A 12534-nucleotide genomic window follows, 5' to 3' on the forward strand; every position below is an offset into this window, starting at 1 on the left:
ATATTTTAAAAATGATTGATATTTTAATTGATATTTTAAAAATGACAAAAAGAGAAGACAATTCCAACACGATTATTGAACTTGCTAAATAATCAATGATAGAGCACACGTGCCATGTGTTGCGATCTCGATTAAGCCACACAAGCGAGACAAACGATAGAATTGAGCGTAACGAACCATACCAGACACTCGATTACCCTTCGTTCTTGACTTTGAGAACAGTGGCACGACAATGATCGAGACACGAGTTTAGAGAATAGAGAGTTGACCGGTTTTACTTCTACTTATATCCTTCTATTCTAATTTTGTCAGAAATTTTTATCCATTCTAAGAGAATGATGTTTGATATTTGTTTTCAGGTTTCGGTTACAAACCGTTACAATATGTTTATTCCAGTCTCGATCGAAACAAAATTTTATTGTCATCGTATGATGTCACGAAGGGCTGACGTAAGACGCGAAACAGTCTTTGCAAATCGTGCCACAGTGACAGTATAAATAATATTTTCTTGGATCAAGACCTCTTTTAACTTTTCTTAATAGATCATTGACCACTCGCTTGCGAATGCATCCATTTATGCGATTATTAAAAAGAAACAAAGTAATTCCACGTATGAGAAAGATTAAAAATGTATATATTCAGAATGAGTAGCAAAATGTCAATTTAAATTATTAATTGAAAATTGATTTGTAACGCTACAAATAGGAATTTCAAGTTTATCTTCGATATTTTGTAAATAGACCTGTAATTTTTCACACAGATCCAAAATTCAAGAATATATATTTTTCCATCTGTAATTTAAGAAATTTATTTTAATTCAAGAAATTTAAGAACTCAAAAATTAGATTAGAAAAAATTCTTCCACAAAAGAAAACGTAAGTAAAATTTATATTAAAAATAATATTTACATTTATTTTTTTCAATTATCAACAAAATTAATAGATCTTAAGATTACAAATTTTTCACAAATTGATCTAATTTTTTTTTTCTTGCAAACAAGATAGCCCAATCTCTCCCCCACTCCCCCTCTCTTTCTTTCTTCATAATAATTCATAAAGAGAGCATCTAAGAGATAAAACATTCCCGTTCAATTAATTTCTAGACAAAATTCCTTGACACGGGGAAGAAGAGAGGGAAGGCTTACATTTTCATCGTAATCAATCGCTGATGAGCTCGCCGTCAGTAATGACGGCAGACGTGTGCGGAAGTGTTGGATGGAAAATGTTTGGATAATCGCCGCTTAATTGGAAACACGATAACCTTCGGGATTATTAGGTTCGTTTGCGGGATCTGGCCCGAATCAGGGAGAAGGTCTAACGGGTAGTAAATTACTCATTGGCCGCGAACCTTCGTTTTCGACCAGGTATGTTACTTTCTATTTTTACACCGTGTTATAACACCGACGTTTACGTAAATCGAACACAGTTGGAGGAAGGAGGGGAAAAGAGAGGAGGAAGGGAGAGGGACTTGGCGATGATACTCGATTAAAATTCGAGAAAGACGAGAAATAGCGTGACTAATATAGGGATGGGATTTGGAACAGCTCGAAATACGATTTTTAAAAGCGATTGAAAATATTCGAAATTGTTAAGGGAGCAATTATTGTGTTTCACTTAAGACTATTTATTTTTCTTAAATCTTTGAAACTTGAAGTCGGACGAAATTGAACAATTCTCGAGAAAATGGGTAATGTTGGCGAAACAGAATAATTCTCAATAATTTGCAACCGTTCTGAACGATCAAAGAGTTCGAATTGAAGAGATATATAATGCGAATCTCGATCAAAGTTTAAAAAAAAAAATGTTTAAATTTCGAATCGAAGTTTTATTCGAATTTTTCACTATATATATTTTTTTTTTTTTTGGAAAGGGGATTCGAAGTAATTCGAAAAATTGCAAATTCTTAAGAATGAGCACTGTCGTTAGAACGAGGAGGACACGCGTTCGTTCGAGACGATGTATAATGCCAGGGTCACGCGTGGTCGTTTCCTATGGAACGTTATCATCGCGCATCCGTTCCTTTATGCCAGTCAACACACGCGTTCCTATTTGCGAAATTTCAATGGTAAACGATTCGAGTATGTTCGAAAGGAGAACAAAGAAAATCTTTTATAATAGGAGGAATGTAAATTATATATTTTAACACTTTTGCTTTCAATTTTTTTTTTTAATTTTTCGTTCATTATTTTTTAAATAGAAGAGACAATAAACAGGTGGATTTAGAATCTAGGAATAATTGAGAAATATTTAAAATTTGATATTCTTAGCTAACACTATATGATTTAGGTTATTGGCATCACGCAATAATATTCGATGAAAAAGCGAAATGTGAGGGCTTTAAATATATATATAGAAATATAATATCTAAAGTTACATGTACTTGAAATTTAATATATTTATATATTTTTTAATATATTTTGCGTGCCTTTAGTTAGAATAGGTTAGGTTTCATTAAATCTAAGAACATATCGATTCGAAAGTTATACGCCTTTGATTGAGATAGGTTAGGTTAGGTTAAGTTACTGGCAAAAAAAAAAAATAGCTTCCACGATAACGAATTCACGAGATGAATTTAGATACGAAATCAATCTAAATTCATTTTCGATCTAATATAGGTTAACTAGTCTAAATCTATCGAAAGGAGCAAGGTTCCAAGGAAATAAATAGACCTCACCCTATCCACCCTGAGCACAGAGCACCCGATTCATCCAAATGTAAATTTCACAGAGCTCTCCAACTAATCTCGACTAACACTCAGCTCATTTCCTTCCTGCGATTCGTCGAGTGTAACCCACTTTTTCTCGCCTTCGATCGCGCGACTTATCTGCGTCCGTGTTAGACAAGATAATCGGACAACGGAATAAAAAAATCCCTCTGCTTCCTCCAGAATAGACGGATACCGTGTGAACAACGAGGGAAAAAGAGGGGAACGAGTAAGACTAGTTCTCTTTTCTTCTTCTTCTCCTTCTTTTTCCTTTTTTTCTTCAACATCCGTAAATGGGCAAATTATGCATCGACGAGATGATGAAACGAGCCTTCGACTCGCGACTCGCTTTCTCTACGGCAAGCAAATCGATGTCGCGCCGTTCCGAGGCCAATTGCATAACCTTAAAAAGATGGAACGATTTCCTATTATGGGGTCGAAAAGGAACCGGATCGAGTTTGACAAAATTTGATTAGTATGATGTTCTCATCCTCTTGGGCAATTATCCGATATATTGCTCTTAGGGTTTTCTAAAACTCTTTTAAAGCTCCTTTTCCTCATTGTTCGTATTTTTCAAGATACATTGAAATTGGAGCGATACTTATATGCTCCAGTAAGTGAAGAATCAATTTTCATTTATTTTTCTCGTCGATGATAAAACGAATAGAGTGGCCGATGATATAACGAAGAAGTTCATTTTATGGTATTTTTATTTAAAAAAAATATATACACGTATATTGACAGCAGAACCATCTCTTTATCTAACCGCAATTGAGCGAAGTATCTCTTTACAATTCAACTTAATTATGCGAACACAAAGCCTATATGGAAACGTTTACGAGCAGAGATCGTAGAAATATTGGGGGGTAAAGGTTACCTATACTTTTCTGGGAATTTTTGCGCCAACTCAAGCCGCGAAAATTCAAAAAATTTAAATTACCAAATATCGAATTTACTTTCAAGGTGAAAGTTTTTCGAATATTCTGCACACTTTCCTGCTAATTTATAAAAATTTATAAAAGAAAGTAAAAAATGTTCACGGTTCAAGTTTTCGGATATGAATATATATGAATTCTTCTCAAAGTAAAGAAGGAAACGTTCGAATTTTCTAGGGACATTCGACTGGTGGAAATTAAAATATTTTCGAATTCATCGAATATCGATGAATTTTTCAAGGTGATGAAATATTGAACAGTGAATTATAAATAGAGGCATTATCGTGATGGATAACGAGCCACTTTTATTGAATTATATCGAATATTAATATTTCTGCATCGGCAAAGATGAGCAACCTGTTAATCGTTATTTTTTCACGAAATTGAGGAAGTTTCTTTAAGTTTGTTTAATTTCATCGACGATAAGGATATTTATATTCACGTGCCGATTATCTGATGTACTTGGAAAACCATTGTGACCTTTGTAAATTCTATCTTTAAAAAAAAAAAAAGAAAAGAAAAGAAAAGAAAAAAAAAGAAAAGAAAAAGATTCTCGTTAATCGACACGTATTCGCTGTGCGTGATTGTAAATTCGAAATTCCATGAAATTTGTTGAAAAAGTTTTTTTTCCTCGTGACTTACGTATGTATAATAAAAAAAGCGTTAAAACAAACGTGGCGTCATCGCTCGATTATAAATGGATTGAGTAATAAGTCTCGATCGCGTTTATTTAAAAAAAGCATCAAAGGTTACTACATTTGCACCAAGTTTATCTAATCAACGATGCGTGTGTCAAGTTGATGCATGCGAAATGTAATTTTTTTTTTCCATAAAGTGAGAAAAAATCCTCCTTCTCCATCTAATCAATTTTTGAAAATATTTTACAATGTATATTAATAATTACAAACAATTATTTCGCATTGATATTACATCGATGTTATCTACTAATTAATCAAATCCAAATCTTATATCCAAACTATTTTATATACTATATTATATATTAATTATTGTATTAATTATTTTAGTTTTTTCTCAATATTATCCAAGTGATATCAATAAAAATTATATCAAAATACACAGAGATACACAACAATAATGGAATTCCTATATGAAATGAATATCAATGGTTATAGAACAACGGATCATTTATAATTAATCCAATCACGGTTCTTCTTATCATGTACATTCGTTACATTTTCATTTTCTTCAAAATTCCTCAGAAAGGAAAATATTTCCTCCAAATATTTTTTTTTTCTTCATCAAATGGATCCTATTCACGGACCAACGATCTTTCCCCAGCACAAAATCATCCCCGCCATCCTCCAATTCACGTTGCTCGAGAAATCTGATTAACTGGCACTGCTACACGGTTGTAAATTTTCAATAGCAAGAGAAAATTTCACGTATTACGTAAATCATACGTGCCACAGGTTACATACGCTTTGACTTTTTTTTTATTATTATTATTATTATTAATCTTCTCTCTTTTTTTTCAAGTAACATTTCTCCTCGTCGAAAGATCCGGTCCGGTCAAGCCTCGAAAAAGGGGTCACACGTCTCGACAAAACATGTTTCCTCGCGAGAGTGGAGATAAGCGAGTTGGCATTCGCCTCGAAATCATCTCGTTTTTTCCTTTCTTTCTTTCTTTTTTTCGCGGAATAATTAATTCCCTTCGTTGTCTCTACCTCTCAGCAGCGTTCGATCTAGTTCTCTCGCAAATTCACGCTACTACTGTTAATTTGTTAATTAACCGTACGATTAATCGATTCGAAGCTGTCGTTTGATGCTTTAGCAAACATAAAAATTAAATGGAAAGTTTTCAATCTGCCGATCCTTTTAATATTTCCATCTTTGATTTATAATCCAAAAATCACCTATCTCTCCTTCCATCAAACTCTATTATTCTCCTCGCGTACGCTACTTTTGTCAGCCACACTGTCCCGAATAATAAAGAATAAAGGTATAAGTTTTATACAGGATACAGTAGGATTAAAATTATTCATCCCGTAAAAATTTATCATAAAAATTCAATCACGTAGACTCGTGAAAAACAGCAAGGTTACGTATACACACGTATTTTTACAATGATTATTCAAACAATATATACGCACACGTACATCCAATATTCCTATTGAAAACACTCGCTGAAGAATTATCGAGATATTTGTCATCAATATCCAAATTTATAAAAAAAAAAAACCATTCATCCTCGACGAAGTGTCGATTCTGCGCCTCTTATCTCCCATCTGCCGCGGCTCAATGAACCTACGACAACGATCAATCAGCTATTTGTCAACGATAATCGTATCGTTATCTTCATTCGTAGAGACGTCTTCCAACAACATGGGTGACCAACAACGTATGGGGGGGAGAGGAAAAAGCGCAAGTCGGACCGCTGACTAATTGACCGCGTTGAGCTCCCTCCTTGAACCGGAGCGGCGAGTTCGTTGCATATTTCACGGGGGATCGGTGTAAGTGCGTATTTATAGAGCCGGTCTCTCTGTACGTACGTGCGTACCACCGAACAACGGCAGTTTTTCGGCTGATGAAATTGCTGGAAATAGCCGAGACGATGCTGGGCTACTGCCTTGTTACGTGCCCCAATTCCACGCATTTCTTTCGTTATGCCCGATATAATCGACCTCTCCTTTCGCCCGTGTCAACCGCCATTTATTACACCGATTATTTATTGGATTTCGTTGGATATTGTTCATTGGTGAAGAAGGAATTCGATCTCGTTCGTTTCGATAAAGAAAAAGAAAAAAAATTACTCGAAATATCCAGGAGACGTATTGTTTCCTGGTCGATCCTTGTTGTTTAGAAAAATGACCACGCTTCGCTTCGTTAAACGTGGTTTATTACGGTGTCGTAATTGGCTGTTCGCGAAACACTCGGTTTCAGACACAATTTTCGGCGATCAATCGGTAAACAATTCGGTTTGTAGAAATATTATGGGCGATATTATGACGAATCGTTGATTATTCGGTTGTTTTTTTTCTCTTCTTCTTTCAATTCGGTGATTCTTCGATGTTCGAATATCCAAATTGGTATGATTTAGTTCAATGGTGAATCAAACGTGGACGTACAAAATGCGATAACGCGTCAACTGTTTGCAAAATATTGTCAGAGATATTTAGAGCCATCTAAAGTGATCAAAGAAAACGTTACGTCGTCTTAAACAAATTCGAAGAAGTCCCAGAAAAACGATCCTTTCATGTTTGAAGATCGTCCAACGTTTGTGAAATAAATGACCGAGATTTAATATATCGGTCGACCAAAGTTCTGAATTCTCCATATTCTGCGTGGTGTGTCAAGGAGAATGCCGAGTAATAGAGATTTTTACCGAGTTATAAATGATTTCGTGCATGCTCGCGAACCAACTCCGAAAAAAAAAGAGAGAAAGAGAGAAGACTCATAACTTGAAAAAAAAAAGAAAAAATTTACCGATAAAAATGATCTCGACACAGTTAATACACGTACACGAATCCAAAGAATCGGAAGCTTATTCGTGATTATACACATTTGCAAAAGCGAGCTCTGCGAGGAAAGGAGAATAGTTCGAACAGGCAGGAATCTGTCCTCGAGAAATACCAGGTCGACGATTCGCCATTCTTCGCCCACAGGGAAACACGAGAAGCGGACAAAATGGGGGAGAGGGAGAGAGAGAAGAGAGGAAGAAAGAGTGCGAGCGAGCGAAAAACAGAAAAAAAAAAAAAAAGGAAGAAAGAAAGAAAAGAAAGGGGACGAAATTACGAAGCGGAGGTAGAAAACAAAGGGGGAGAAATTTGATTCATCCCGCTCGACCTGGCCGCACAAAAGGCCAGACACACACGGATATAAACAACCTCGAACCAGCAGAACAGACGACGGTAATCGTCGTTAACACCTGCAATTAACTTTGACGTGGCCAGAATGTGGGACACGCGACCCAAATACCGTTCGAGGGGAAGAGGAAGAAGGAGCAATTTCTTTCCCTACAACCGCCGGATTTTTCACCCCTCATCCTACCTTGCTATCTTCACAAAAGAAACCAGCACCGATACGAGCGCGAAAAAATGTACACGGTGCAAGGGGTGTGGAAATTTGTCGCTCTTTTCAAACAGTTTCGTTCTTGGATTCCCCTTTTTTTCTCTTTTTTTTTTTTCTTCATTGTTGTTTTGGATGCGCGTGGAAAAGTTCAAGATTCTTCTTCAAGACAAAGTTTCGATGGAATCGGTAATGTCGGCCGTAAGATTCTTGGGCTTTTTGAGCTTTTTAAATGAGAGGGATTAAGTGATATCTCGCGATTATTTTTTCGAAAGTTTTAACGATGTTAATTAATTAATGTAAGAGATTGCGAGAAAGGCATTCTATAAAATTGGGTTTTGATAATGTTTATTCGAATTTAGTTCTTTTATATCCTTTCTACTTTAAGTGTGTAATCATGTCTTCAAGATATTATATCAGATTTCTTCTTGTAAATTTGGTTGTATAACTCTGTCTGAAAATATTTTAATTTTAAAATTGATCCAGCATCTCTTGATTCAATTGTAAAATTATTGAATATAAGGAAAGAAAAATTCGAAACAAATATTTTTCGTTAATTCTTCTTTTTTCTTCAAAATTATAATTAGTAGAATTTTTTCAAACTATGAAACTAGTAGAAATCAAATTTTAAATTTCTAAAATCGATGTCTCGATCATTTTATTACATCAGAGTTAATTAAGAAGAGCCATTAATCAGTAAAAAAAATAACTAAAAGTTGAAAATTTCGAATAAAGTTATTAAATAATTAATATCTTTAGTAATTAAAATACTCGACTAACGAATAGTCTAAAGCTATTATAGCCATCCATTCATCCATTCCACCTGTTTGGCATATAGTTATTTACGGTTATTCGATACTTTGAATAATTAATTATCGAATTTATCGAAGTAAGGAACTTTATTCTTAATTTCAATAATTAAATTGTGCCTATTTATGCACACTGAAATCATAGTTATTTTCATCAAACAAATATCTTTTTATCAATATCTTTTTCTAACCTAAAAATCAAACTTCGAATCAATTTTTCGATCAATACATATATTTTAAGATAAAAAGATCCTTACCTTAATCCAAAAATTGTAAATTTCGAATCGATCTTTCGATCATTATACCATCATAGATCACATTTTATTTCATCAAATTAAATATCTCTTCAAACCCATCTTTTCCTAACCATTTTCCATAGCATCCAGTCCCCCTAGCGAGCGAATCCAGAATTCTTTGCGAGGCCGTGTATCTTGCATCGTCGATGTTGTCGATCCATAACCTAACCACCGTACAGTATCCAACTGGCGGCTGAGATCTCTCCTCGATTTCATCGCGCGTTAATGAGCGCACGCACGTTTCAATAGGTGTCGTGTCGTCGTCGAGTATCGGTGGAACGCTCGCGCGACGGTTTGCTTTTTTTAAATAAAAAAAAGAAAAAAAAAAGGAGAAAAAGGGCGACGAGCCGTAGCAGACGCGGTGAATAAGTTTCAAACGACTATGTCTTGCCGCATAATGACGTCTGCTCGCGACTTTAACCGAACCGTTCGAGCAAACGACGCGTGAGATTCGAAGAACGAGGGACGATTCTCGTACTTCGTCGAACCACTGTCGCGACAGTTGATCCTGCGGGTTCGTGATGGCATCCATGTTGTGCCGTTTAACACGTCCCTCGACTGCTTTCGCGCAATTCTACTCCACGTGTATCATGGAAGGGGCAAGTGAAACGCTGGTTTATAGCGAGCTTCTTTTATACGAGAGAAATTTTAGTGGCTATCCTATTGATCCGATTATATATGATGAATTACCCGATTATATAGTCTTTTGTTATTTGAAATATTGTTGTTACATTCATATATATGTATATATAATATGAATGTAAATTTTTATAATATAATATAATTAAAAATATAAATTATATCTTTGATGCAAAATAAGTTAATTCGTTAAGTATTAGATAGTTGAAGATCGATTAAGAGCTAAATTAGAATAATAGTAGAATTTTAATCTAAATTCTAAATCAAATTATCAAGTAAATATACAATTTTATTTTCAAAATTAATGAAATTTAATTTAATGAAATTTAAATTTTAAATTTTAAATCTTAATATGAATCTATGATTGAATAACCTATAATTGATCAAAATTAATTATATATCCAATTAATATAATTAATCGCTATAACTTAAGTTTGAAAAAATTTTTCAAACGAGAATTACGATAAGTATGAAAATGTGTATGTGTCTCTTTTGAAACATCCTGTAGACGTGGAGCTAAAGATAGACACGACACAGGGACTGACGTGAACTGAGTGCTCGCGCCTTGTAATTCCTGCTTCCTATTTGATCGACAATTTCTCTGGCCACTAAGATTCGATCGATTCCCACGCCACCATTTAAATATCTATTATTAAATCTATTATTAACTTGGAAGTATTGAATGATCGATCGAATATTAAACTTTTCGCGTTTCGTGAGAATTAATAAATAATAAAAAAAAATATTAATAAAATATAACGTGACTAAATCAGGAAATATAATTACAATAATATTATTATAAATTATTAAAATTATTTATAATAATATTCATCAATAAAAAAGGAAAAGAATAATTTGAGATAAATAATTAATTAATCGAGAACACGTATTAAAAATACATTGTATATTTATAATTTGTACAATATCAGAAGTCACGTGAGTAAATAATTGGTTCTTTTAAACAAATTGAAGAAAACTGAAAAAGTGACTCATCGGGAGAACCGGTTTTTCAAGTATAGTAAATAAGCGTGAAAGGGTAATATTAGAAAATGATGTCGATTTCCTGGGAGGATGAACGAGGTCAGGCGAGAAATATGTGAACAACTTGTCAAACAATTACGCAATTCTATTTCAATGATGTAAAATTGATTTTTGATTATTGGCGAAGAGATAAGTGGATGGTAACATTTACACGATTCGAAATCGTTTCGTGCAGCGTTATTGAATTGCCGAGTGATAATATCTATCGAATAAAGCGTTTAATCCGTCTTAATTTTTTCGATTATTTAGCGGATCGGATGATAATTAGTTTCTAATATTTATTCACAAAACTAAAAGTTACAGATTATAACTGTTTATCAAAGATCAAATTGACTATGACTCAAGAATAGTTTAAGATTAACAAGTGAATTTAACTTGGAAACGATTCAAGTGATATTTGAGATTGAATCATCAGTAATAACTCGAACAATTATTTAATGATAACTCGATAGAATTACTCAAAGCACGATCTCAAATAAACATTTCTTAAAAAAATTTTTAATATATTTTTAATATATTATATCCGTAAAAAAATTCTTAAATTTTAAGTTTATTTTACTTCATTTACCGAAACTCGACTCAAGTAAAAATTGATAATGATTCAATGACAATTCAAGATCAATTCGAGATCAATTCTTGCACAAACTTATCCTTGCTTGAACTCGAACGTCGCTCGAACCCGTTGCTAGTTTGAAATATGCAAGGCGCGCTAAGTGTTTCAGCAAGAAATCAACCTTGCAGTCATCCAATTAGATTCGTCCGATTGTCGCGTGTTTGCCTATGAATTAGCAGCCGATGCATCCGAGCAATAGTTATGGAATATATATTATTTTGCATATTCAATGATTTACGATACGTATTATTATCTCATTGCGTAACGTTAACCTTGTACTTTGTAACATTAAGAATAATTCATTTAAGAATAGAAAATTGTGTATGAAAATGATAATTTCAAAATTAAATCTAATACAATATCACTTGGAACGGACATAACTTGTAATAACAAGTTCATACGTATATATTTAATGTATAAATTGGAATCGATATAGATAAAAGAAACCATGAAAATTATTTACAGGCGATTGAAATTTGCGTTAGACGAAGCGAGATAGTAACACAGATAGACTGTCTCGTCTATCATCTAATAAAAATGTTATTTATAATTTAATTTAAACGAGCCTGTAGAATCCTTCGATATATATATATATTACACCCTGTATATATATGTGTCGTTTTATATAATTTAAGAAACGATGTGTGATCATTGAAAAAAAATGTTGAAGAAATTGCCGGGCAATTGATATTCATGAACATTAAAAATTATGTCATCGGTATGGATTGCAAGTAGAAGAAACTGTTTATACTGCTATCTAATTTATGCTATCTAATTTGTGTATCTATTTCCGGATCTGACGTTAATACACCGTTTCGTCGCGAGAATGTATTCCGTGAATCATTATGGATAAATATCGGCTGCACTCGCGCAGAAAATTAAGCGTGAAACTATGATTGAGTGTACGATCTATGGTCACAACATGCCGATATTAAGTTCAACGACTGCACGCGCATATATAATTTTCAAAACATCATAATTTTACTCGTTAATCGGAATATGTGAATATTAAATTTAATAACCGAGTGTTGTATGCGCGTTTAACAATATATTAAACCTAACCTAAATATGGATTTATAAATAAATAAACGGGTTAATCGTATGGATAAACGGATAAATCGGAAATGCACTCGAGGTTAATAAACTTGGCAAATGATTTCTAACAATTTGAGTAATCAAGCTTTTAAAATTAGATTCATCATGAGAGGAAATTGACCAAGCTCGCCATTGAATTGTCTGCACTCGCACGTTCTTCTCAACCTCGACCTATTTTCTGTCGAACAGATAAAAAAAAAAAAAAAAGAAACAACGTCACCAAGCTCTTGTTCTATCCTGAAAAGAATTTTTATCGATATATTTTCATCGTCGATCTTCGTATAACATTGACATATCATTTTGCAATTTGATAATCTTTATAATTCTCCACAGTTTTTAATGCGACACGCTCGTTAGATATTATCTAATATAATTAC

At 33.6% G+C, this 12534-nt stretch overlaps 1 protein-coding gene and 1 long non-coding RNA gene across 40 annotated transcripts in view; one reads left to right on the forward strand and one right to left on the reverse strand.

Annotated features, from left to right (window-relative positions):
• Positions 1-12534, reverse strand: part of LOC108001671 (basement membrane-specific heparan sulfate proteoglycan core protein) — a 149834-nt gene that overhangs the window by 113892 nt on the left and 23408 nt on the right. Inside the window, exon 1 of one of the 39 annotated variants that reach the window (XM_062078433.1) lies at positions 8841-8870. The exons of the other annotated variants lie outside the window; for them this stretch is intronic. Within the exon in view, the coding sequence (XP_061934417.1) occupies positions 8841-8855 (15 nt within the window). The 5' untranslated portion in view covers positions 8856-8870. Of the gene's footprint in view, positions 1-8840; positions 8871-12534 lie in introns of those variants that run through there. 39 annotated transcript variants of the gene reach the window in all.
• LOC108001677 (uncharacterized) overlaps positions 1-12534 on the forward strand; it is a 32785-nt gene that overhangs the window by 1192 nt on the left and 19059 nt on the right. The window contains exons 2-3 of the long non-coding RNA XR_009830903.1: positions 360-875; positions 1103-1363. This is a non-coding gene — a long non-coding RNA (uncharacterized LOC108001677). The remainder of the gene's footprint in view (positions 1-359; positions 876-1102; positions 1364-12534) is intronic.

This window comes from Apis cerana, linkage group LG8 (genome assembly GCF_029169275.1).
Source record: "Apis cerana isolate GH-2021 linkage group LG8, AcerK_1.0, whole genome shotgun sequence".
NCBI lineage: Eukaryota > Metazoa > Arthropoda > Insecta > Hymenoptera > Apidae > Apis > Apis cerana.